The 25,706-nt window shown below is 34.5% G+C and overlaps 1 protein-coding gene across 8 annotated transcripts in view; it reads left to right on the plus strand.

Annotated features, from left to right (window-relative positions):
• Positions 1-25,706, plus strand: part of ATE1 (arginyltransferase 1) — a 68,723-nt gene that overhangs the window by 17,995 nt on the left and 25,022 nt on the right. For all 8 annotated transcript variants that reach the window (XM_070752563.1, XM_070752565.1, XM_070752567.1 and 5 more), the window contains 3 exons: positions 6,602-6,634; positions 11,031-11,212; positions 17,855-17,954. In XM_070752563.1, the coding sequence (XP_070608664.1) occupies positions 6,602-6,634; positions 11,031-11,212; positions 17,855-17,954 (315 nt within the window). The remainder of the gene's footprint in view (positions 1-6,601; positions 6,635-11,030; positions 11,213-17,854; positions 17,955-25,706) is intronic.

The raw sequence follows: 25,706 nt of genomic DNA on the forward strand, positions 1-25,706 counted from the left end.
ACAATTGGGTTTGGTGATGTGGTACAGCATGACACCACATGACTATGCTGTTTAGCAGCAATGTTCCCTCTAATTTTTTTTGTGTGTGGGCGGAAAGGTATAGTGTCTGAGCGGCAGTCGCTTCAGGACTGGGCGGCATAGAAGTATGTATGTATGTATGTATGTATGTATGAATGAATGAATGAATGAATGAATGAATGAATGAATGAATAAATAAATAAGAAAAAAAATCCCTTCTTTTTTATTAAAAAAAATTAATAATAAAACAAAAGCAAAATCTATTACTATTAAAACTAAAACAACCAGCAAAACCACAACTATTAATAAATCCATGCTTTAAAATCTTCATTTCTTAAATATTTATCATAGTATTATAGTAATCTAATAATACTATGAAAATCTATTTCAACATCAGTGCATCAATTAATATATTTCCATATTTATTTTTCTATAATTTCATTCAATATTTCCAAGCTCAATTAATTTTCAGGCACTTAGTATTTACTATTATTAACTTTCATCAATCTTCTACATTTCCAAGTATATTTTAAATTCATAATGTAAACTCATAAAACCATACAGTGCATATCATAAAAACCTTATTTATCATATACTGTATATCTTTCATTAATTTTACCTATGTAATTCTATATAGTTCTAAAATTCTAATCCAATTTTATGAATTAATAAATCCTTTACTTTCTCGCTCTCTTGCTTTCTTTCTCTCTCACACACACTCTTTCTCTCTCTCTCTCTTGCTTTCTTTCTCTTTCTCTCTCTCTCCCTCCCCTCCTTTCCTCCTTCTTTCTCTCTGTCTCTCCCTCCTTCTCTCCTTCTCTTTCTCTTCCTCCCCCCTTCCTCTCCCCTAAACTTATCAAGTTAAAATACCACCGAACAATCTGGAGTAGAAAATGTGTCAATTTTAACAGTAACTGCCAGTAAACGAACCCCATAAAAGCCCTTTTGCAGTCCAGCATCCTTTTTAAAAGTGGGTAAAGGGGTTCGGGAAAAGAAAGTTTAGCTAAATGGCAGTGTCCCCATTTTGGATGCCCATTGTGACTGGGGAGCGCTGCCGGCAGGGACCCCACGAGAAATGCCCGCCGCCAGGCAAGTGACACGGTTTGTGTGGCGGCAACTGAAGGGAAGCGGAAGGGCATCCCTCAGCGATCTGTATCCAGATGCTAGAGAAAGCCCACGGGGCAGCCTTGACCCGTGCGAGGGGGCTGGCCTCCATCACCCTCCCCCCAATCTTGTGCCTTTACAGGAGAGGTGGGTGCGCGCGACAGCAGTCCCAGACAGAGCTGGAGAAGTCGGGGGTTTCTCCCCCGCCGACAGTTTGGGAGGGGCGGATTAGCTGTCATGCGGGGAGAAACGGTGCCGGGTCTGCATGGGCTTGAAAAACTCTTCGCCATCCTTAGAATTCACCTGCGCCACAGTGCGTTGCGCAGGTTAGAGGTAACACTGTTTAGCAGTGGACATTCTGGCATTCCTGTTTGGTGTTAAGCAAATCATTGGGAGTCATTAAGTGAGGACTTTATATCATCATCATTTGCGATCTCTTGTCAGCTTCCTCATTGATTTTGCTTGTTGGAAGCCAGCACAGAGTATTGCAGATGGCAATCACATCTTGAAGAAATCAAAACTCCGAGAACTGGTTGTATAAATACCACTTGTTCAGCATCTTGCAAGTTGGATTGCCAAACAAGTATTGAGTGAAGACCTCCTACAATGCACTTATTTTAGGAACTGACAGCTGAAGACAGGTTATATTGTTTTTCATAGATGTTTCATATAATTATTAGGAATTAATTGAATTAATAAGAACAACTCCATCCAGTCATCCCAACTCAACTCTGATTAGAGACTATAGGGTCATAAAGAGGGAGGTAATTGAATTAATAGGAACATTTATAAAGTATACATGAACAGCTACAGTACATCAGCATTTTGAAATACTGTGGTTCTATTATTACGTATCCAAATACCTTCCCTGTTTTCTTAGGCAACCCATGCCTCTTTTAGCTACCTGCATGTTGTCCCTAGTCTTTTCCTTCATTTATCTTGGAGTTCACATACTAAGCAAGTATCAGAAAAAACTTCTATACTATCCAGGCTCCTTGATCAGATCCGTTCTGCAAATAACACAGAATTTCTCCCTGTTAAACTACTACACTTTGTTGTAGTATTTTATTGGAATGAAATTTCCTCTGAGATGGTACTGCAAGAAATCCAGGGTTACTGCACGGTGCTTGGTGCTTTTTGCAGTTATTTACTATTCCTGTTTGAAAGGATTGTACTCAGTGCTATACATTTTACCAAAGGTAGATGTTGCTTTGTAGTTTACTATTTTAATACTCTGAATTTTTCATTAACACCATAGAGATCTTTGGTAGTATTCAAAGAACATTAAGGTTGCACTGCTAAGTGTATCATCTCTGTTGAACTTCTAGACAATGATAGTACACCATAGGCTTCCAAAAGGAAAATGTATTTAAGGTATATTTGTGCAAACATTAAATGAAACAAGCTGAAACAAGCTCACCTTTCCTTCTTTTTCTCCCCACCCTTTTACTATTTCAATGAAAACATTATCAAGGAATTAACATTAAAGGAGTTGGGCAGATAGCTTGAATTCTTACAAGTTTGAATTAATATTGTGTACCTTCCCTACCACCTTTGTTAATTTTAATATTTATGATTTTAACTGTTTCATGTTTTATCTTACTATTTATTATGTTGTAAATTGCCTACAGTTGCTTCTAAGCAATAAGGATGTCATATAAATGTAATAAATAATGATGATAATAATAATATTCCCTGTAGCTGGACAGTATGACCTTAATTTTAAATATTGTTTGCTTCATTCTGTCATGTGAAAGTTATGACACCATCAACCAAGTTCATTCTCCAGAAAGCCTGAATGCTTATTAAAATATACTCTACACAGTTTGCTACGATTGTTTGTAATTCCATCTTCAGCCAAAACTTTAGCTGGTGCATATAAACAGAATATATTTAGTATCCATATTTCTATATTGTAGCGTTATTTCTTAATGACTTAACTTTTAATATGGGATGAAAATTGGGCTCCTGCCTGAGCTAATTAAGTGTGTGAAAACTTGTATCCGATTACAGATTTTTAAAAAAAAAAAAAACCTTAACATAAATTTCTCTGTTCTTTAACTGCATTTGATAATATAGCGTTACTATTTTGGGTATACAGTACCATGCAGAGTTTCTATAATGGTCCTGGTTATTAATACCCTTTATGGTATTCCAGATCTTCTAAAGAATCAGTTTATATCGGCAGGGTAACCAAAGCAAACCAAATGGCAATTGCACCAGTTAGAAAATATTTCCATACATGATCATAAGTTGGTGGGTAGTTCTCTTAAATAGCCACAGCAAACTATTTTATTGCAATACTTAATGGAGCAAGCATTTTCACCACTACTTTTGGTATATTTCATAATGACAAGTTTATATTAAAAAAAATACTACGTAGCTCAGTTTCCACTGCAAAACTGGACAAGCTCCTTACCTTGAGCTTAGTCAAATATTTGTTTTGGAAAGAAATTTATTTAAAGACCTGAAAAATATTCTCTGCCTAAAATACTGCACCAGTGTGACTGAACTGGTTATGAACAGTCTTTTCCTTTCTTCGTTATTCTACCCCCACCCCCAATATACAGTTGAGTGTTTAAAAAGGGAAATGGAAGGTAAAGGAAAAGAAAGTAGTTGGGAGTAAGAACAGACTTTTTTTCCCTTTCCCCTTAGGGCATAAATATCTGAAACAAACCTGCAGTTTAAAACATGCTTTCCTTGTGAACTATTGGTCCAGATATTATTTACTATGCTTTGATTCTGCTAGATTCATAGCAGGTTAATGATGATACATAAAATATAATGATATCACAAAACCAATTAATAGTTACTTAGATAAGTAGTTGTAGTTAAGGGATCTCTCTTTAGGAGACAGATCTAATCATAGTATGTATTAAATACTTTGTGTGCTCTAAGTGATTAGATGTTACACCCTTCATATAGTTATTTTAATAGTGAAAATACTCTTAAAGGACAGATTATATTGTACAATCTTGAAAATAAATATTTATGTAATGTAACATTTCTTGAGCAATAGAAATTTATAATTAAAATTTTGAAAGGTCCTGCAGTGTCAAAAATATTTCCAATGGAAAAAATAGTAGTATTTAATTACACTCTGTTTACCAATTGATCTTATGTATAATTAACGAATTAGAAATTTAGATTAAAGCCAAACAGGCAGTTCCTATTACAATAGACTGTTTCTCAGATCTGAATGGATGTGAAGGAATCTTAGCAAGCTACTTAACTACTTTCAAATTCAGGAGTATAATTAGAATAATGAAACCAGCAATTTTCTCCTAAGGTTTATAAACAGCTTCAATTTATTCAGTCTTTGGAACAATTTAGTTGGGACTATGTGGATGCCACATTGTTTCATTGTCTTCAGGATTGATTTAAGCATTTCCTTCAGTTGCTAAATAGATTGTAAATATTTACTGTTCTTTTGTGAATTAATTATACTTTCTGTGGGTTGAATAAAAATAAAAAATGGCATCAGAAAAAATAATAGTTAGTCTTCGACTTACAATCACAATTGAGACCAAGATTTCTTTTGCTAAGTGAGACATGAGTTAAGTGAGTTTTGGCCTGTTTTTATGACCTCAGTTCTATTTTCCTTGTCTCAATTATTAAGTGAACCACCGCAGTTGACATGTTAATAACCTGATTCTTAAGTGAATATGGCTTCCCCATTGATTTTGCTTGGCAGAAGGTCGGGAAAGGCGATCAGGTGAATACACTAACAGCCAGGCACCTGAATTTTGATCACATGATCAAAATTGGGATGCTATAAGGGTGGTAAGTGTGAAAAAAATTGTCATAATTTTGAACTGTCTCTAAATGAATGAGTTGTAAATTGGGGACTATCAGTACTGTTCATGGGAGAATTTGATTCTTTAAAAACTGTCTTGCAGTGCAATAAAGAATGGTGGATGCTATGTGCTTGTATCAGTTTCAACTTATTTCATGGCAATTGGGATTCTTTTAGAAAAAGTAGAGTGAAATCAGTATTGTATTTGTCGTTTTGGGAGGGTGGATGGAGGGAGAGAAGTATTCATCTATACAGTTAGGTTTCCTTTGATTTCTCTTCCCATTTCTGTTGTCTGTTTTGTACTATGAAGTTGATAGATAGTCTTCTTTTGCTTACCTAGTTACAATTTCTGTAGTATGAACAGTTGTGTACCATGGCTTCATGTGATTTCTTCCTTCTGCTCACAGTACTGTCATAAATAAAAGTGAATAAACAAATGGAATTTTCCAAGATTTTTTAAAAAAAACCTTTCTATAAAGACATATCACCATCAATTTATCCAACAATGCAACATTTGAATTAGACATTATTATGTTATAACGATATATACACACACATGCAAACAGAAAAAGTTAGGTTATCATATGGCATATCCTAGTCTTCATGAATGCGAATGGCTGCTATTAGCATATTTTGGGGAAGTAGCTTTTCTGAACATACCTGTAAAAGTAACTTTGTTCTATTGTGGTTGTGAGTCAAGGCCTATCCATAACACCAGAACCTGATCATCCAAGCAAAATATTTAAGCACATTTTCAACATTACTGGATTTCAATAGAAGCCCATAGATCATTTCATTTAGGATATTTAATAAATGTACTATCTTGACAATAGTCCTTATAGGTTTTATATGGTCCTAGTTTGTTCACCTGATTCCCTACAACTGGAGTGTCAAACTCAATTTTACTTAGGGCTATATCAGGGCTGTATTTGACTTTGGGGGGCTGTAGTAGATGTGGCTAGCTCGACATCACTTGTGTCAGGGGTGCCTGTGGTGGCCCAAGTGCTCTGCCAGTAAAAACTGGCTCCCAAGCTCTGTTTTCAGATGCAACAGCCTCCTGAAACCTTCTGCAAGCAAAAACAGCACAGGAGGGTCTCCTGCAGCCAACTCCAGCTTCATTTTCACTGGCGGAGGTACCACGAACTACTCTTTTGCTGTTTCCACGGTGGCCTCATGGGCCAGATCTAAGCACTCCATGGGCTGGATCCAGCCCTGGGCTTTGAGTTTGACACCCCTGCCCTACAGTTTTAAATTTGTAATATTGTATCTTAAAATCTTCTATCCATTATATGAAATAAAAGCCCCTTGAATGCTTTTAGATGCATTTGTTAAAGTAAAAAACTAAAATATAATCTAATTCATTTTACATGAATCATACAGGCAAGCAAGAGTTATAGATTTTCAACAGCTAAATTTACCAAAATATTTATTTATTTATTTAGCTGCCTATTTCAACAAGTAACTGTTCCTGTTAATATTAAGACATGAACTATTATTGCTATTCTAATCTGTATTGATACAAGACTTGAAATAAATTGTTGATTTATTCCAAGTCATACTGTTATTCTTTTCAATAATATTGCATAATAATGCATTGCAAATAATATTAACTTATTTTACTCTGTTTCATGTTGATCTGACTTTTCTGGTGATCTGAACTTTTGATAAATACATCAAATACAGTTTACACGATTTCTCTGTGATTCACCACTTGAGGTACGAAATTTCCTTTAACACTACGTCTTTGTATTATTTAAATACAACATATAGTTTCTTTTCAGCATCTAGAGTTTGCTAATATATTTGTAATACAGAAAATGAAATGTTCTCAGTTCCACTGAATTAATTTTGTTCTTGTTGATTTAATTCTTTGAGTTTCACTTGAAAAGGATTGATAAGTTTTATATTTTTGTTTATTGTATGAATACATTGCTTAAAGTTGAAGTGCACATTCTTTAGTTTGATATTTTTATCTATCTGTAAACAGTGTATGAGCTTTTGGGTATTTAATAGATCTTCATATATGAAGATCTATTAAGCAGCATATTTTAAGTAAAATATATTTATTTAATTTTATATAATTCATCTTAGTGTCAAATGACTCTGGGCAACTACAAACACAGTCTTCTAATATGTTAATCTGACTTCAAAGTTAAGCAACATTTGGGTTTTTTTATATAAAAGGTGACATAGGTGATTACTAGGAACTGTAAATGGGATTCTATGGCATTTTCAGGTAAGGGAATGTCAACATGACTTTTCCATCAGTACAATATAAATTTAGCCCCTTTTGCATTTACATATCATAAAATCACAAACACATAAAAAAATGAAGCTTGTATTGTGATATCAGACTGTGCAGATTCCTCTGACTGAGGAATCTGATCAGTCCATGTTCAATAAATTATATTTACTGAAACAAGTGTAAAAATTATAAAATAATTGCAATCCAGCAACTAAGTAAAACATACTGAAAATATTACAATGTCCCATCCAACCTAGCCCAACAGGTAGATGAGCAAGGCTTTCCAGAATATCATTACAATAGGAATTGAGAGGATTTTGGGGGACCTCCTTCCAGAGGGTCACATCATTTAAAAGAGAGAGCGAGAGAGAGAGCGGGAGAGAGAGAAAGAGAAAGAGAAAGAGAGAAAAGATTTCCCCAAATCCTTAAAATCCTGGCTTAGCCTTCTTCATTATTACTCCACCAACTTTAGTATCTGAAAAACAAAAAATACTACAATGCAATTCTCCAGGGATTAAAAGATTCTCTGGATCTGCTTCAGGAGCAAGTTGAAGACTCTTTAAAAAGCAAGATAACTGTTTTTACAATGTTGTGACCAAAATACTTGGAGGCATTTGCACAGCAACGAATAAAGAATAAATAAAGAATAATTTTTGTTCTGTTTTGCAAAAGATAAGTCTGAAGTTCACAAAGCAGAGCCTAAAAGGAATCTTATGCTTGAGTATTTTTCTTTTTTTAAAAAACACAAAGAAATCAAAGAAAGCTAACAGTTTCAACATTGTATTTTGCTTCTTTAAAAAAAAAGAGAGCTAGTTTAAGGTCAAGATTCCTGATGACTTAATATCTAGTAGTTAAAAGAACTGTTTTCAGACCTTAAAGAGTTAACTACCACATGAGTATAATGAAATTGTCAAGTTACAAGTAATTGCACCAGTAATTTGAGATGTTGCATTTCGAATGAAGCCATGTGTGAAGTTTGTTATTTTCTTTTGCTGGATTTACCCTTACCTCCCCCCTCCCCTCCCCTCCCCATTTCTCCAAGCTATGAAGGCTAGTCAGAATTTCCCCAAAGCTATGAAGGCTAGTCAGAATTTCTCCAAGCTATGAAGGCTAGTCAGAATTATAAACAGAAAGAAAGGTTTTATTACTTATCAAATAAAACAGCAGATCTCCATTATTTTTCTTCATTTGCAGAGCTGTATGCTTGCTTATTTATACTTTGCTCTATTTGTATTTTTTAACTTATGAATCTTGAATTGAATTTTGTGTTGCACAGCTTGCATATGTTTCTGATTAGATGACTTTAAATAAAAAAGGATTGCATATTCAAGGCTATAAAAACTTTTGAACAAACTACATATGCCAGTTAAAAAGGCTTCGCCTCCCATTTTTTCATCATAAATATATGCCCGCATCTTCCCAAACATAAAAGCAGATTCGAAGACTGGGCGGCACAGCATCAAAATATTAACTTGAGCGTCCTACACTATTTTCTTACTGCATTCCCTGTTAGGATCATTTGTTTTCAGTTGTCAGTAACCCAGAAGTCTTTGGGACATTTTGGGAAAAGCCAAAATAAAAATAATTATTGGAATTATATTTCCACAAATCAGTTTTCTTTCTTTTAATGGAATATATTGTGATCATTTTACATTCTGACACAGGGTAGGTACCTTTGCATTGTTTATCATATACAATTGTACCAATTGTGTGTTTATGGGACAGGAAAAGTATTAATTAACTGAAGGGTATTTTTACTGTCCTTCAATTTAAATTGAAAGCTGATCAAAAATAGTTTTAAACAAATGCATATTATCTTCTAAGAAATTATCAATTGAACAATATAATGCTGTGCATTGTAGCCTTAGAAGTAATCTCTTCAGAATTTCTTAGAGATTGCATCCAATATTTAGTTAAGAAAGGCTAGAGTTTCACCATGTGACAGAGATGTAAACAGACTTTAATAGAAGACCAAAGGATGATAATATCAAAAGAAAGACAAGCCTTCTAATATTAGTGGATGAAAGGAAAGTGTTGGGAGGATTGAGGAAAGTAGCTTAGTAAGATATGTTTATGTCAGTGACTAAGAGTAGGGAGGAAAGGGACTGAGAAGATGGTATGTACTGTGCGGAATCAGTCGATAGTTGCTGAAGGAAGGGGAAAAGGCTACTTGGTTATGGATAAGCTGTTGGGATATAGTGCACTGAAAACACATAACAGCTTTACTCAACATGCCCTGTCCAGATTTTATTTTTTATGAAACCTCAAATCAGAATGTTCCAAGTTTTGGTTTTCACCAAATTGGCTGACTGAATGGTTGCTCTAGATTCTAAAACAAACAATTTTCCACAAGTCTTAAGAGCTATTGAAAGGCAGATTTTAGTTGAATGTTAAAAAAACCTTTGTAATGTTAAAAACAGTTTGACAGTAGAACCAACTCCCAAGAAAAAGTGATGAGCTCATCAATAGTTGGATAGATTCAAAGAAATACTGACCACCATTTGTTAGACATGTCTTAATTTGGACCACTTTGCTAAGACCCCATGAGTTTGAATCAATTACATCAGATACAATTAAAATTGTAAATATATTGCCTGATTTAATAATTAAGGAATTTTGGGGTAGAATGTATCTAAGTTTAAAGCCATTTTTAAAAGAATGGCTTGGTGGCGGTTTTTAAAGGCTCTCTAAAAACAGTGACAATCTGCATAGAGTAATAGTAGAGTTATAGTGGAATTCAAAAAGGAACTTGAGTTTTTTAATTCTCATTGTGTCTTAGTTGGAGGTCTGCAAGAAGCAAGAATCTGGAGAAAAGGATTTCATATGTTTGTGCCTAAAAATCCCCAGGCGAACTGGAATTAGTACAGTTGTCAGGGTTCATTTAGTCATGTGAGGGATCATTTATTTCTTTTATGTGCTATTGACTCAGTGGTGGCTGTTTTTTTTTAATCTGTTCCAATTCTGCAATTCTTACCTCTTTGTTTCCTCAGACTACTTACAGATTTTTAAGCGCTAGCTTTGGGGAAGATCTCAACCTTATGGAACATATTACAACTAAATTGTCTCCAATCCTTATTTTTTTTACCTTTTATTTGTTTTAAAAGCATCTTCTTTCTACTCTGTTGAAGGGCACTACAATTCTAGCACTGTATAACCCAAGACAATTTAGATATGGTAACCCTGGTTAAAATTGGAGCCATCTACTTAAAAATTTATTCTGATGGAGGAGAGTGTCTGGGAGGCAAAAAGTAGCATGAGGGTGCACGCAGCTCCCCCGTGTCCCATTTTTGGCCTGAACAGCCTCCTGCAGAATTCTGCCGGTCAAAACGCAGGAGACTGTCTGCTGCAGGAGGCTGTCCAGACCAAAAATGGTGTGTGGAGTTTTAGCTGGCAGGGTGCTGCAGAGTCCATTCCATCTCCCCACCCCTACTCCCAGCCAGCCCGTGGGAAACTACAATGTTCACCTGGTCCGCAAAGAAATCTAGTTTGACACCCATGATTTAAGCCATCAAACCCAACCTTAGTACATTTGAAAGATAAATTTATAAACTGCAGGTAATTATTCAAGTTGATTTCCTTGAATGTTAATTTTTTAAAGCAAACTAGCAAAAAAAAAGGTCAGAAATTTATTCACATACTGCACTAAGACTTAATGCAGGTTCTTGTGAAAGAACACACTGAAGCCTTTGTTATTGATTAGAAGGTTTTTCTCAATATGTCTTTATGTATTTTCCAAAGTATTTGCCTTTTTGAGTATCATTGTTTTGTTGTGTGATAAATCTTTTTTCCCCTTACTTGTTAACACCAATTTTAAAAAGTCGTACTGAAGAAAAACAAGATCCTTCTATCATGATCTTAATTTCCTAGGCAGAACATTTACCAGATGGTCCAGATTGTGGCTATGGTTCTTTCCACCAGCAATATTGGCTTGAGGGAAAACTACTTGCTGTCGGTGTAATTGACATCCTTCCGAAGTGTGTATCCTCCGTGTATCTCTACTATGATCCTGATTTTTCTTTTCTGTCTTTAGGTGTCTACTCTGCTTTAAGGTAAGGAGAGACAAGACACTTGTCCTATTTTTGCACTTAAAGTGTTCAAGTCTAATCTAATGACATTTCCAATGCAGGTAGTCTTCATTTAATGATTGGGATCAGCAAATCAATGGCTAAGTGATGTAGTCACAAAGTGAAAATCATGCTCTACTGACTGTGCTTGCAGATTTTTTTCAATCTCAGGCAGCTGAATGAGCCCAAATGGCAGGGAAGGTTTCTTGAATTAAACTAAGAGCAAACGGGTAAAAGGCACACGTTTTTATCTTCTCCCCTAGCTTTTGGAATGTTCAACCCAGCAGTGGGAAAATTAAGAAGAGTGCAAGAAAAAAAATGTTTGTATTTACTTTTATTGGAGAGGAAAGAATTACAAAAGCGTGAACAACACACTGTAAGGTGGGGAATACAAATCAAGAAGAATGTACTGGTCCTGTTTGTTTGCCTAGTGCAGGGATGTTAAACACAAGGCCCAGGGCCTGGATCCAGCCTGTGGGCTGCTTAGATATGGCCCGCGAGGCTGCCCTGGAAACAGTGAAAGACCGACCACAAGGCCTCTGTCAGCGAAAATGGAGCTGGAGAGGGCCAGACATGGCCCCCCAAGCTCCATTTTAGCGGGCAGAGTTATAGGAGGCCGTCGCAGCTGAAAACTTAGTTCAGGGGGCCATTTTTGCTGGCAGAGCTCTCGGGCCATCATTAGGCACCCCTGACATGAATCACATTGAGCTGGACACGCCCTAGACACGCCCACCTCAGTCCCATTAGGTCAAACACAACCCTGATGCCGCCATCCATGAAATTGAGTTTGACCTCCCTGGCTTAGGAGTTCTGGGCTTCAAACCCTGACCCTCTTAGAAGGAAAACAAAAAGCAAAGTTGTGAAACTGATTAAACCCTCAGCAGTTACAGGTAAGCAGTTGCCAGAAGACTAATCAGGTTCATAGAGCTATGCTTGTTAATTTGGACTTGGCACTTTAAAAAAATCTGGCGCTTTGGATAAAACCACTCAGAAGAATTCACTTGTTTAGGCAGGCTCTCCACTCTGTGGGAGGGGAGAGGCCACTTAGAGAAGACATGACTGTTATAGTGAAAAAAACATGTCTGAGAGGCAGTTTCCTGTAGGCTTCCTGCAACCAAAACAAGACATAAGTCAGGGAGGGCTCAATGGGTGTGCGAGAGATGTGGCATGGATGGGGGGGGGGTGCCCAAGGGGTCATGAAAAGTGTGCAGGACAGAAGGATTGCAGAAGAAGAGCAAGGCACACAGGTTGGAAAATGTACAAGGAGGTTGCGAAAGGCACAGGTTGGAAGAAGAGCATGAAAATGCAAGGGAGGTTTGGGGACAGTATGTACAAGTCGCAGAGGTTGCAAAGGAGCTGTCATGAAAGCCAGGAAAGTGTGTGAAGATGTGTAAGTGGCCAGTTTGTAAAAGCATAAAAGGGCCCGGGCAGCCTTGTCCCGGTGAATCAAATCAATCCCTTTTCTATTTCTATATGGTATTGTCACATATACAAAAGGGTAGAACTTTGATTTCCATAGTTGTGGCTATCATCTTAACTTTCCTCACAGCTCTCTTCCATAGATGCAGAAGGGTTTTCCCCCCCTTCCTTGAAAAATGCTCTTCTGTTTCTTTTAGTTTCTTACTTTTAAAAAATCAGATTTTTTCATCCATATAGTTAACACTAGAGGTTGATACGGTTGAAATTATGGCGTGCTTGTGATATTCAGGCAGACAATCAATCAATCAATCAATCAATCAATCAGACAATAAATAAATATAAACAAATAAATGTCAATTGTAATATCAAGTTCATTTAATGTAGTTAATAAGTGTTAACAGTTACAATACTTTTCCCCCTAATGGAAATAATGTATTATTTGCTTATAGCAGTATTTGGAGTATTTGGTGTCTCTGTGTTTAATAATAAACTATAAAGTTTAGCTAAGCTCAGTGTGCTTTTATGTCTAAGTTACTTAAGAAGTCAGCTTGTTAAACCATCAATATATAAGGCTGAATTCATTTGAGGATTACTAATTTTTATGTAGAATTGCACACATAAGCTAATTGAAGTTGCTAGGACTAGCAAACTCTTAGGAAGCAAGGAAGATATTGGATACATACAAGCTGTTACCGGTTATATTCTGTAATTTTTGAATGAACCTTAATTCTTGTTTTTTGCTAATCGTTTAAAGAATGTTATATGAGAATATCAGTAAACTTTTAAAAAATAATATGGTCTGTCAAAGATTGGCAGATTCTTGATTAAGTTGATCAAATAAGGAGTCTTACTTCCTGCTATATGCTTAGTGTTAAAGTCTCTTGTGCCCTCTGATAAGGCATCTGTTTATTTTCTTTTCCTAGGGACAGTGCATAGTAGTTGATGTGGGCTAAATGAATTGTTTATTTTCTGAACAGTGTTCTTGAAAACAGAAATGACACTATTTTCATTTGCAGGAATACTTGAAAGCTTAACATATTTGATCCAAGGGTTATTTTTTTACCTCCTGCAGAACTCACAGATTTTCACTGTTACTATTTTTCTTTAATGTAACTGTTGAACTCAGTAAAAGGACTACCAAAGTTTCCCAACCAGACCCTTATCTTTGTATAATATTAGACATGATAATGGTATTGTTTTGTATTGTTGTGCTTGATGACTACATCGAGGATGTTTTACTAGTGAAGAACAGCATAGCCTCTTCAAACTCTGTTATAACATTGTGAAGACTCTTCACAATGTTATAACACAGTTAGAGTCCATGTAATTAGGCAGAAAATTACTCTAATCTACAGCATATATCATAGCACTAAGAAAGAGCTAACATTTGTACAAATTCCTTGGGTGTCCAATCACATTTAGCCAAGGAAGAACTCTCTACTTTGAGGGATGCTATATTTAATGGGCCTTTTCTTTGATCAAGCTAACTTTCATTATATCTCACTCCAGGCCATTATAGTGTAATTGTGGCTTCATGTGGCTTTCTGCTTGCTACAAATTAGCTTGAAAGCGTGATCTGATTTATAATGGCATTGAATTTAAGAGTTATCTTTCAATACAGGAAAACAGGGCAAAAGAAATAGTAAACCAGATTAATTAATTTTGTGGCACTTTGAAATGTCGTTAATCTTTATACATTACTTTGTGGGCAATGAAAAATGAATTAGAAATAATTTGTTTTGGGGAAATAGTAATTAAGATTATTTTCTGTAGCAGTTTGATTGACTCACCCAAAGAACTATGATATTCTTTACAATCCACCAGTCAGATTTTTTATTAAAATCATCTAGCTGCTTAACTTTTAAGTGTTTGAATATTGCTAAAGAAAATTAGAATGATTGTGCCTTATACTCTAGTTTGGGTTCATTCCCATTTCTGAGTGTTGCTGGCAATAAAAAATAGTAGTATTGATATGATAGCTATTGATTCCTTACATTTGAATATTATAAGAAGTTGTACATAGTACAATAGCTCAGATTGCACACATCTCCTTCCACTTATGACTGGGAGTATGTTGCTTGTATCCTTAAGATTTTTATGGACACATGGATTGAAATGATGATGTCCAAGATATGCAAGTGTCACTACTGGAATAATTTTTGGACCATATCAAATGACTTCATAATAAATTAGTTGTTACAATCATCAGTGTAACATACTGTACACTGAGAGCTTTTTGTTTCCTGATTGCTTATTTGTGAGCTGTTCCGAGTCCTTGGAGAGGGGCGGCATACAAATCTAATAAATTATTATTATTATTATTATTATTATTATTATTATTATTATTATTATTTGTTCTCTATGAGAATCATTAAGTGTTGTACCTCATGATTCTTGACAAATGTATATTTTCTTTTATGTACACTGAGAGCATATGCACCAAAGACAAATTACTTGTGTGTCCAATCACACTTGACCAATTCTATTCTGTTCTGTTCTATTCTATTCTATAATTAAAAGACATTATGTGAATTTGATATGTAACATTCAGAATATATGTCAAGCATATACTCATTCCTTGCTGTGAATTTTAGTTTGGCTCTTGGACTGAATTTATGCCAATTCTGTATGTAAATTTCTCTTAATTTTAAACATGAAGCACAATAGTTTATTATCAAAGAACAATAATCTACAACAGATTAGATATCTATGTCTTCTTATTTAAGTACTCAGTTGGAATCAGTATGAAAAAATTCACTTTTTCTATTCTTTCTATATAATAAACATAGGTATGGAGGGAAATGCTTTTTTCCCTTGCTTTTTTTAATTCTGTAGTTTTCTAAACTTTTTTTTTTTTAAACCCTTACAGAATTGCTATGACCCTCAAGATGAAAGGCTAGAGGGTCTTCTGTCCTTTCTATAAAGCCCTCTGGAACCTTATGAATTGATCTTGTGTGTACTTTGGGAATGTAGTTAGTTGTTCCTGCTGCTACCAATTAAATTTCAGGAGGCTTCAGCTGATGTCCACCTGGTAATCTTAATGAGTAAAAAATTAAGGTTCTCATAGAAAATGCTGCCTCTGAAAGAGATTAAAAATTCAAAATAAAATAATGTATCTGCTTCTGACTATGTAACATCAAATGTCTTTAAAAAAAACAACTCCCGAATTACTCCTTGTTTGCATTTTTAATTATAAAAATTTAAATATTCAGTGGAGAGGAAGATAAATTACAGAGTTTAGCAGATCACAGTATATAGCAGCTCAGAAATTAGGGTGGAGACAAGAGAAGAACAGTCAGTAGAGAACTGATCTGCTAGAGATGAAGAAATAATCTACCTGAAATATTATAGATCACAAGAAGAGAGTTCAGAACATTACAAGAAGTTTCTAAGAAAAAAATTACATCTTACATCATATTAGCTGTAATGTGGATGAAATTTAAATTATGTATTCCTTAATGCAGTGATTTTCAACCTTTTTTGAGCCGTGGCACATTTTTTACATTTATGAAACCCTGGGGCACATTGAGCGGGGTGGACAAAAAAATTCTCTCTCTTCCTCCCTTTCGCTCTATTTCTCTCTCCCTCTTTCTCTCCCTTCCTTCCTCTTTCTTTCTCTCTCTCTCCATCCCTCTTTCTCTTCCTTCCTCTCTTTTTTTGCTCTCTTTCTCTCTCCGTCCCTCCCTCCCTCTATGTCTTTCTCTTTCTCTCTTTCCCTCCCCCCTCTCTCTCTTGCTTTCTTTCTCTCTCTTTCTCTCTCTCTTGCTTTCTTTCTCTTGTTCTCTTTCTCTCTTTCTTTCTTTCTCTCTTGTTCTTTCTCTCTCTGTCTCTCTTTCTCTCTCTTGCTTTCTTTCTCTTTCTTTCTCTCTCTGAGCTTCGTGGCACACCTGACCATATCTCACGGCACACTAGTGTGCCACGGCACACTGGTTGAAAAACACTGCCTTAATGCATATAACATTTTAAATACAAAGAGACTTGGCATAACGTTGAAAACAGAAATTTTTTAAAAAACCTAGCAAAATTCTTGGTTTTGTATGTTAGACTTTTTAAACAATGATAGAATAGAATAGAATTTTATTGGCCAAGTGTGATTGGACACACAAGGAATTTGTCTTGGTGCATATGCTCTCAGTGTACATAAAAGAAAAAGATATGATCTTTTCCTTTAGGGTTCTTGGACTTCTCCAGCTTCTTGGAGGTTCCATGCTTTTCTCGGAGGATCTAATATTGAAAGCCCCTGTTACTTATTCCTTTGTTTTAAACAAAATGTTTTTCCCTTCTCCGTCAGAGGGTGAGGCTGGATAATTTGAGCCTATTTGTGATAAAAAAAACTGTATTTCATGGGAATATGGTTGAGTCTTCAATTTTATATTCAGGAACATTTATAACACCCCTATAAAATGTTTATCATCTTGCTCTTATTTTCCTTAGGAGATACCACTTATATCAACTTACTTTTATAATCACTTCAATTCTCCATTTCTTTATAGTGCCTATATGAGGATGTTAGATTCTTAACCCTTATGTTGGTTGGAACAATTTAGATGGAGGTTAAAATGCTAAATGGCTTTCTAGTAGAAAGAGAACAGAATTTGGCAATTGTGCATCTTTCTTCCTTTTAAAGTATAAAAGCAGCTCTCTTCAAGTAACTAATGTAATTGGCAAAACTGCAGAATGTCCTCCAGGTTGAGTAAGAAAAAAAGGAAATAATGCAGATTTTTCCATCAAATAAAAGGGATGAAAATTGAATTAACACAGACAATAGTATTTGCTGCTCCTATGCAGATATTTGAATAAATTTCTACAACTGACTAAAACATACTTTAAAATCATGTTTGATTTTAAAAAATATCTGAAGTTGCATTTAAATTATTTAAATCTATTGAATACCAGGACTAGGTTAAACTTCCATAGTTTTACGAATAAAACTAAGTTTTATTGTTATTTTATTTTTCAAACTTTCAAAAGTTTCCTATTAATTACATCACATTTTTATTTCATATTAGCATCTTGTCAGGACAAACATGCAATTTTAAAATATTTGGGTTTTTTAATGTAGAATCCCTTACTTAAATGTAATAAATTCTTAACGTAAAACAAATTTTAGGTCATTTTATTGTATTATATGTAAGTATATTGTGGATCTATTTGTACTTTTGAGCACAATTTATCTGGTATTTTATTTTGGATTATTTTATTTTACAGGGAAGTTGCTTTTACCAGGCAACTTCATGAAAAGGCCTCTGATCTAAGTTATTATTACATGGGGTTTTATATTTATTCGTGTCCTAAAATGCGATATAAGGTAAGATACAATTTTAATTATTAGAATTCAGCCTGATATTTGATTTGTAAATACAATTAGGACAGATTTGTATATTCTCAATCTTTCCTGCTTTGCTTGGTCAAAAAGAGACCACTGCCTGCTTAGTTGTCTATAAATTGGCTAGTACTGGGTAAATGGAGAATAAACACTTTATGTTTCCAAAGTAGTCCCATGCCAGCTATCAAACTTTTTTTTTAGATGAAGAAACTTTCAAAACAGATTGTAATAGTGGATAAGCATATCCTATTCAAATGAAAAAGAAATCATGAACACCAGATATATAAAAACCTTCAGCATACTTAAAATAATTATTTGGATTCTGGATTTGATAGGTCTTCAGCCTAATCTAACAGGGACATGTTTTTATAAGTAAAATTTAAATGTTAAATAAAGTAAGGATGGCAATTACATTATTTTATTAGTGTAGACTCTTTTTTCTTCTCCAGATTCTAGTGGTAATGTCCTTTGAGAGCTTTTTGGTTTGGCTAAAAAAACCCACATCCTTTTAGTGTTAACTGAGCTTTTCTTCAGTTGCTAAAATGCAGTGCTGTTTAAAAATGGGTTAGCATCTGCTGAGCATGACAGAATATTGCCCTGACAAAATGGATTTGTGATTCTCTATGCTTTCCATCTGCAAATATATTTTTCTGTAATTGTTGTAAAGATCTGATGATCCAGTTTCTGGCAAATATTGCTAGTTGGAATACAGTCTCCCTAGTTTTGATTTCCATGACTACTGAAAATATTAAAACTACTAAAATGTTGGGGAGGAATTGAAACATGGAGCTTATTAGTTAAGTCCAAGGGATTTCTGTTTGATTCTCTACTCTGCAGGAAGATGCTTCTAGTAGATTAAACTATGTATCTAATTAGCTTCACATTGTCTACTCTGTTCTTTAACTCCTATATTCATAAATATTCCTCCCAAGTTTTTTAAAAACATATTTATGACATATCCTGCTAGTTCTCAATCTAATTCAGGAATACAAATATTTCTTTAGTGCCTTTTTCTCCTGTAAGTTTTATTTTGTTAATATAATTCAATAGAGTGAAAGTATTTTATAAAACAAAAATTACTTTCTTGTTTTTTGAAGAACAAATTTAGGGAATATAAATATCTTGTATTAACAGAAATAACCCATAGCCCTATAATAGAGAAGTGAACAGATAACAGCACCAAGTAACTTACACTTTTGTTTATTTATTTAGAATAGTTATAAGACATATTTTGAAAATTAAAAGCCATTTTATGGTCTTTAAATTGAATCTGTGGACAATAAGAGGATAGCATAACTTCTACCAGACTAGATTTTTATGATCAAGGAATTTTCTAATATTTATTACCATTTTGTATGTTTTCATGCAAATACATTTCAGTTTCATTCCCAGTATTGGTTTAACCAACCGTTTATCTTCTCAAAAGCTTTTACAGGGTTTGTATTTTTAGAACAAATTATAGCTTATGTGAATATAGTAGAATTAAAATTTTTGAAATTATATTTCAGCATTCTTAAAAAATAATGTCACTTCAACATAATATTTTAATTGAGCTTAATTTAGAGTTGCACAAAAACAATAGAAAATGTAATTAGTTTAACCGATAAACTCAGGTTATTGTCATGAGATAGCTTGATATCAGATGGAGAGAATGGATTCCAAAAGGTTAACAAAGAAATAAAAGGTCAATTCATCTGTGATTAATTATTATATTACTTTGGATAGTCTCTTGTCATAAGCAGAATGTACTTTTTGATAGTGCTTGAGAACCAATTTTGGTGATTTGAGCTTTGGGAGTTTCCGCAGCTTGAAAGGTTGTACAAAGGAATTTTAGCAGTTTTAATCTCTCGAGCCCTGGCTCCTTCATAGTTCCATGAGTGCGGAATTTAGTTAACCTTTTTCAGTAAATTAGTTTTGCTGCTTAAGCAGAAATGGAAAACCACAGCAGAACAGAATCCATACAGGATGTTGTTTACCTACGATCTCCTGCTCAAGCCTACAATTGTGAGCCTGCCATTGTAACATTGAAAAGATTGGAAATCTTTTGCAAGCTCTAACACAATACAGCTTTCACTGTATCTTCCTGAAAGATTATTTGGTCAGCATAATTGCATTTTATATTTTAGCTGATTTAATGTGAAGATCAACTGTTTGGCTCATGCCCTGATACATACTAGCAGTGCCAGAGTCCTGTGCAGCAATGACCTACTGCTGGACTGCACAAACATTATTGAAAAACTACAATACTTGTTTTGAAATTATTCTTGAATCACACAATTGGGTGGGTGAGAACACTCGAATGTACAACTATTCTGCTTTACAACCCAAACCTTACAGACTTAAAAATTTGAATTATAAAAAAAATTAAATATTAATAGCCGTGTCCAACTAACAGATAATCTGTGTGTGAAGAAAATGAATGTGTCCTTGTGGTCTACCAGAGGTCATTGTTATGAACAGGAAATTATTTTGGCAATGCAATAAAGTCTGTGTTTTGTAACATTTCTCATATGGATTTTTAGTTAAAACTGCTATAATCGGTCCAACTTGGTCATAGAGAGAAGTGTCATATAAATTAAGTAAATAGATAAGCAAATTGAAATCCCAAAGGTGCTGTTCAAAAGAATAGAATAGAATAGAATAGAATTTTTATTGGCCAAGTGTGATTGGACACACAAGGAATTTGTCTTGGTGCATATGCTCTCAACGTACATAAAATAAAATATACATTTGTCAAGAATCATGTGATACAACACTTAATGATTGTCATAGGGGTCAAATAAGCAATGAAGAAGCAATATTAATAAAAATCTTAGGATATACGCAACAAGTTACAGTCATACAGTCAACATGGGAGGAAATGGGTGATAGGAATGATGAGAAAAACTAGTAGAATAGAAGTGCAGATTTAGTAGAAAGTCAACTGGACTCTTGTTTTTTTCCCCTTAAAAACGTTAAGCTTCTCATCCAAGAAGCTGCTTGGATGGGAAGTAAAATGTTTTCAAGGAAAAACACCAAGAAAGTCCTCTGGCCTTTTCAGTGGCACCTTGAGACAACCATGAGCTGGATGACTGAGAATCTCCATAGACCAGTGTTTTTCAACCAGTGTGCCGCGAGACATGGTCAGGTGTGCCGCGAAGCTCAGAGAGAGAAAGAAAACAAGAGAGAAAGAAAGAAAGAGCAAGAGGGAGAGAAAGCAAGCAAGCAAGGGAGAGAGAAAGAAAACGAGAGAGAGAAAGAAAGAAAGAAAGAAAGAAAGAGAGAGAAAAAGAAAAAGAATGAGAGAGAAAGCAAGCAAGAGAGACAGCAAGAGAGAAAGAAAGAGAGAGAGAGAAAGAGAGGGAGGGAGGGAAGGTGGGAGAGAGAAAGACATAGAGGGAGGGAGGGAGGGAGGGAGAGAGAAAGAGAGCAAAAAAGAGGAAAGAAGGAAGAAAGAAAGAGGGATGGAGAGAGAGAAAAAAGAGGGAGAGAAAGAGGGAGGGAGAGAGAAATAGAGCGAAAGGGAGGAAGAGAGAGAGAGTTTTTTGTCCAAACTTTTTTTTAGCCGCCCCCCACCACCACCACTCAATGTGTCCCATGGTTTTGTAAATGTAAAATATGTGCCGTGGCTCAAAGAAGGTTGAAAATCACTGCCATAGAAAAATAAACTACAGGTTAAGTGCATTAGAAATTTTGCTACATCCTTAAACTGACTTGGCTTGAATTCTTTACATATGAGGAGTAAATGAAAAGTGATGCTTCCACCTCATAACTTTAAATACAACTGGCATATTTTAATACATGGACCAGGAAAATAATCCTTAAAATTAGCCCTTTTGTATTTACTTATCATAATCTCTACCATTAATTATATAGTTCTGTAAATCATGGATTAGCTTCTAAAGCCTGAATGGGAAAACTTTGTCTCTTCAATCAGATCCTGAAGGCCCTTTTTCCTTATTTGAGACAAACTCTCCTCAAAGTATTCCTTCTGTTTTGAGAAAATATAGAAGTTGCATGTAGTAGAATGTAAATTGCATGGAATGACTGCAGTTGTCTATTAGAATACATGTGAAGTATAGCGTTGTCATGTATAAACAAATTTTCTCTTGCGCTACTGATCACAGCATATTGTTATTTTGAGTGTTGCAGTCTAACAGTCTGAGTTAATAGTAGTGCCATGCGAATAAAACCATAGATCTAAAAAACCCCCTATAAAGATAATGTTTCTTGCCAAAGCTAGACCATTGCATATTTTTCCCTCAGATGTGTTTGTTTGTTTGTTTAAAACATTGATGTAGCCTCCCATCTTCTAATAAACATTGGGTGACTCCCAATCAAGAGTTAAAAAAAACCATATAAAACCATATTAAAACTATAAAATTAAACAGAAACCGCCATGCCAAAGTCTGATCCCAAAAAGACTGTGCTACTGGGATGGTTGGCTGTGATGCAAACCTTGAGGCAGCGCTTGAGAATGGCAGCACCAGTGCCACTGGGATTGAAGTAGAGCTGGAGTAGTAGCAACCGGCTGAGACTGTGGTAGATGGGTGGAGTTCAAGAGAAGTCAGTCCCTTACTTTACTAAAGCTTGGATCTTGGAAGACTAGGTCAGGATTGATTTGGATTAGGCTGGGTTGTGGGATTTGGTTAACAATAGCAACTGGGACTGTTGGGATTGCTGTTGCTAAACAGTGTGGTCACATGAGTTGTGCTTAACACCTGCATCACTTAGTGACAGTAAGTCTAGTCCCTATTACCATTGTTAACCGATGACTACTTGTATATATCAGAGCCTCTAACATGAGAATATTGACTTGCAACATTAGAAGGATTATATTCCATTCAAAGCTCATATGTTATTGCTGATTCCTTGAGGATAATAATGCTATTCTCTACTGTATGGGCTATAAGAGACAGCAATTGCATCTAGAAGAGTCCGTTGTTTTGTAATCATGGCTAATGAAATATCTTGTTACAATATGGAAGGATTCTTAATTAAACCTCAGATAACTTCATTGTTGAAGATGTTGCGATGAAATCAAATTTTAAATGTTTGGTTTGTTGAACTTATGTAAGATTTCTCATGTAAGATTTCTTATACAGTATACAGGTTCTCTATGTAATATATAATACTTGATATTCTTGAATACACAGTAGTCTTGTTCCTATATATGTTACTTTTTATATAGTAAAGTTTTCTAAAAGTCGAAGTTGATTCCTGGTGATTTTATGGACACCTTCCTATTGTTTACTTGTCACCAGTTGTTAGCGGTTGCTGCCTTCTGATACTTATGGCTTCTCAATCAGACCAACTAATGAACTAAGAATATCTTCAGAAGGTTTTCTATATTTGCTAACAATTATAGGTTTGATGTGACATTCCAGGAATGGACTTCTTTAACTGTTAGCCTCCAGATTCTACAATGCCCTCCCTAGTGAGATATGCTAGAAACTAACATTGTCTTTTTCACATGAAGAAAATATGTGTATATTCTTTTAGGCCATAAAAACAATTAAATATTTTAAATGTGTTTATTAAATGGATTTAGCTTCTTATCTTAAAAAACATATTTGATTTTTATGGTAAGCTGTTCTTCGAAAGCTTGATTTTGAAAAGTAGTAGACGGATTTAAAAAAGGGAGACTGACAACCTTTTCTTCTTCAGATACTGTGGTATACAATTCCCAGAAAATTCAGAAGCATTCCAGTAGTCATAGATTATGAGACTTGCATTCTAAAACTTCCAAATGATTAGGTTGACTACACTTATCCTGAGAGATGAGATATCCTCTGGGCAATTTAATGAACTCTGTGTTCATTCTACATAACCCTTCTATAATTGTATTTGTAAGTGTGTATGGGGCAGAGTGGGTGGGGGAAAGGTAATTTGTTTATTTGCTTATGGGATTTTTATGCCATCCAACTTCTACTAATATATAGTAGGAGAGATATATAGATTAATGGCCAGTTTCAGCCATGGAATCCTAGTGGGTCATTCTGGTTCATTCGTTATTTTTTTAGCCCAATTTATCTATGCAGTTGCTTTTGGTTTATTTTTAGAAGTACACATAAAGCATCTTAATGCTCCAGGGAAATATCTATACAGTATCTATATCTGTAGGAGCAAAGATTTTGAAATCTGATTCTTTCGTACATGAAAAATCTGTGGCTATGCTATTATTCATGTTTTATACGTGAATGCCTTATTGTCACTTAAGATGAAAAATAAACAGAGTGTTTGTATGATTAATATTTCTGGTCTATAAATGCCTGAACCAAATTCTTGGCAGCTTTGTGTAATATAATACAAAGTATTAGGTCAAGATTGCTTAAGATGACTTGTTTGATTGACCCAGAATTATAGGATGAAAAGTTTAGTTTTCTGACATTTATGAGTAGAATCTTGCGATAGAAGTATTTGTCTTCCGTAAAAATATGTCAATATGTACTTAGCTTTGAGAATATAAATGCTGTTTCTATTTTTTTTCAGCAGACAATGCCTGTTTAGGTCAGTTTGGATGCATCCTTATAAAAGGTTATGCAATTTAGCAAACATCTTTCATTTCAAATGTGTGATGTTTTCTTAATAAGATAACATAAAACATAGAAATAATAAAGTGACCTTTTATTTTTATCACTTAAATATTATTTATTTCAAAGTTTGAATTTCAGGGCAATTGAGAGAAAAGCAAATAAAATTAACAGTCCCTACTTGTTATGGGAAATTTGACTGCTGCTGTCAAAAAGAGAGCTGCCAGAAAGATTAATTCCAGATTCACATAACATACTAGAAATGAACTATTCTAGAATGACACACTAGGGAGACATTTATCATGACTAATTCATGCCCTACTAAACTAAGCTAATCAAGGCAAAATGCAAAGAAGTTAGTTGTGAATTATATCAAAGAGTGAAGACCTGCTATAATGCTTGTGATTGGTATGATTTACATTACTAAAACACGAAGAGAGATGATTCCTGGAAATTGTCATATATATACTGCATAATTATGATTTAGCTTTTGGGAACACCAATTCTGTCTAAATCCATCTTCCATTAGATCTTAAAATCTATTTTGCAAGAAAATGCAAAGAAGATGCAGCTCTGTTTTTTACTGTAACCTGAACTAATTATTCATGCTTTCAAATCTCAATACATGTTTTTTAGTTGACCCATGATCTTGTAGTCAGTATATACAAAGCCATAATGCACTTCCTTATGAACCTATTCAACTAAATATTTCCCTTTTATAGCTTTCACCTCAACAATTTGATTCTCATCACATATAAAAAAACATTTTAATACAATACAGTTTAATTTGATTACCTTAGATAATATGGAAATGATGCGGCATATAGGACCTATAAATGTAAGAAGTACGGAAAAGTACTGAAAAGGAGACACACATCTTTGGATGTATGTCTTATTTTTTGCACTAAAATTTGTACTCTAATATTTTTTTAAAGCTCCATTTTCAGTGTCAATTTTGCAAATGGTGAAAAAAAGGTAATAAACATGCAAAATGTTTAGAATAATATTTTCCTTTATTTTTATTATCCATATTTTTACTGTTCGGCTGTTTAGAACTGTGTCTATACATGAAATCACTGGGATATTATTATTTTAGTTATAAATAAACATTCAGAGATCTTACCTCAGTAGAGAAACCATAAAATGTATTTCTGTCATCAGCAGTCTGGAGCCAAAGTACAAAAAACACTGTAGACTAAATAGTATTTATTGGTCTTGAAAG

Source organism: Erythrolamprus reginae, chromosome 5 (assembly GCF_031021105.1).
Source record: "Erythrolamprus reginae isolate rEryReg1 chromosome 5, rEryReg1.hap1, whole genome shotgun sequence".
Classification (NCBI taxonomy): Eukaryota; Metazoa; Chordata; class Lepidosauria; order Squamata; family Dipsadidae; genus Erythrolamprus; species Erythrolamprus reginae.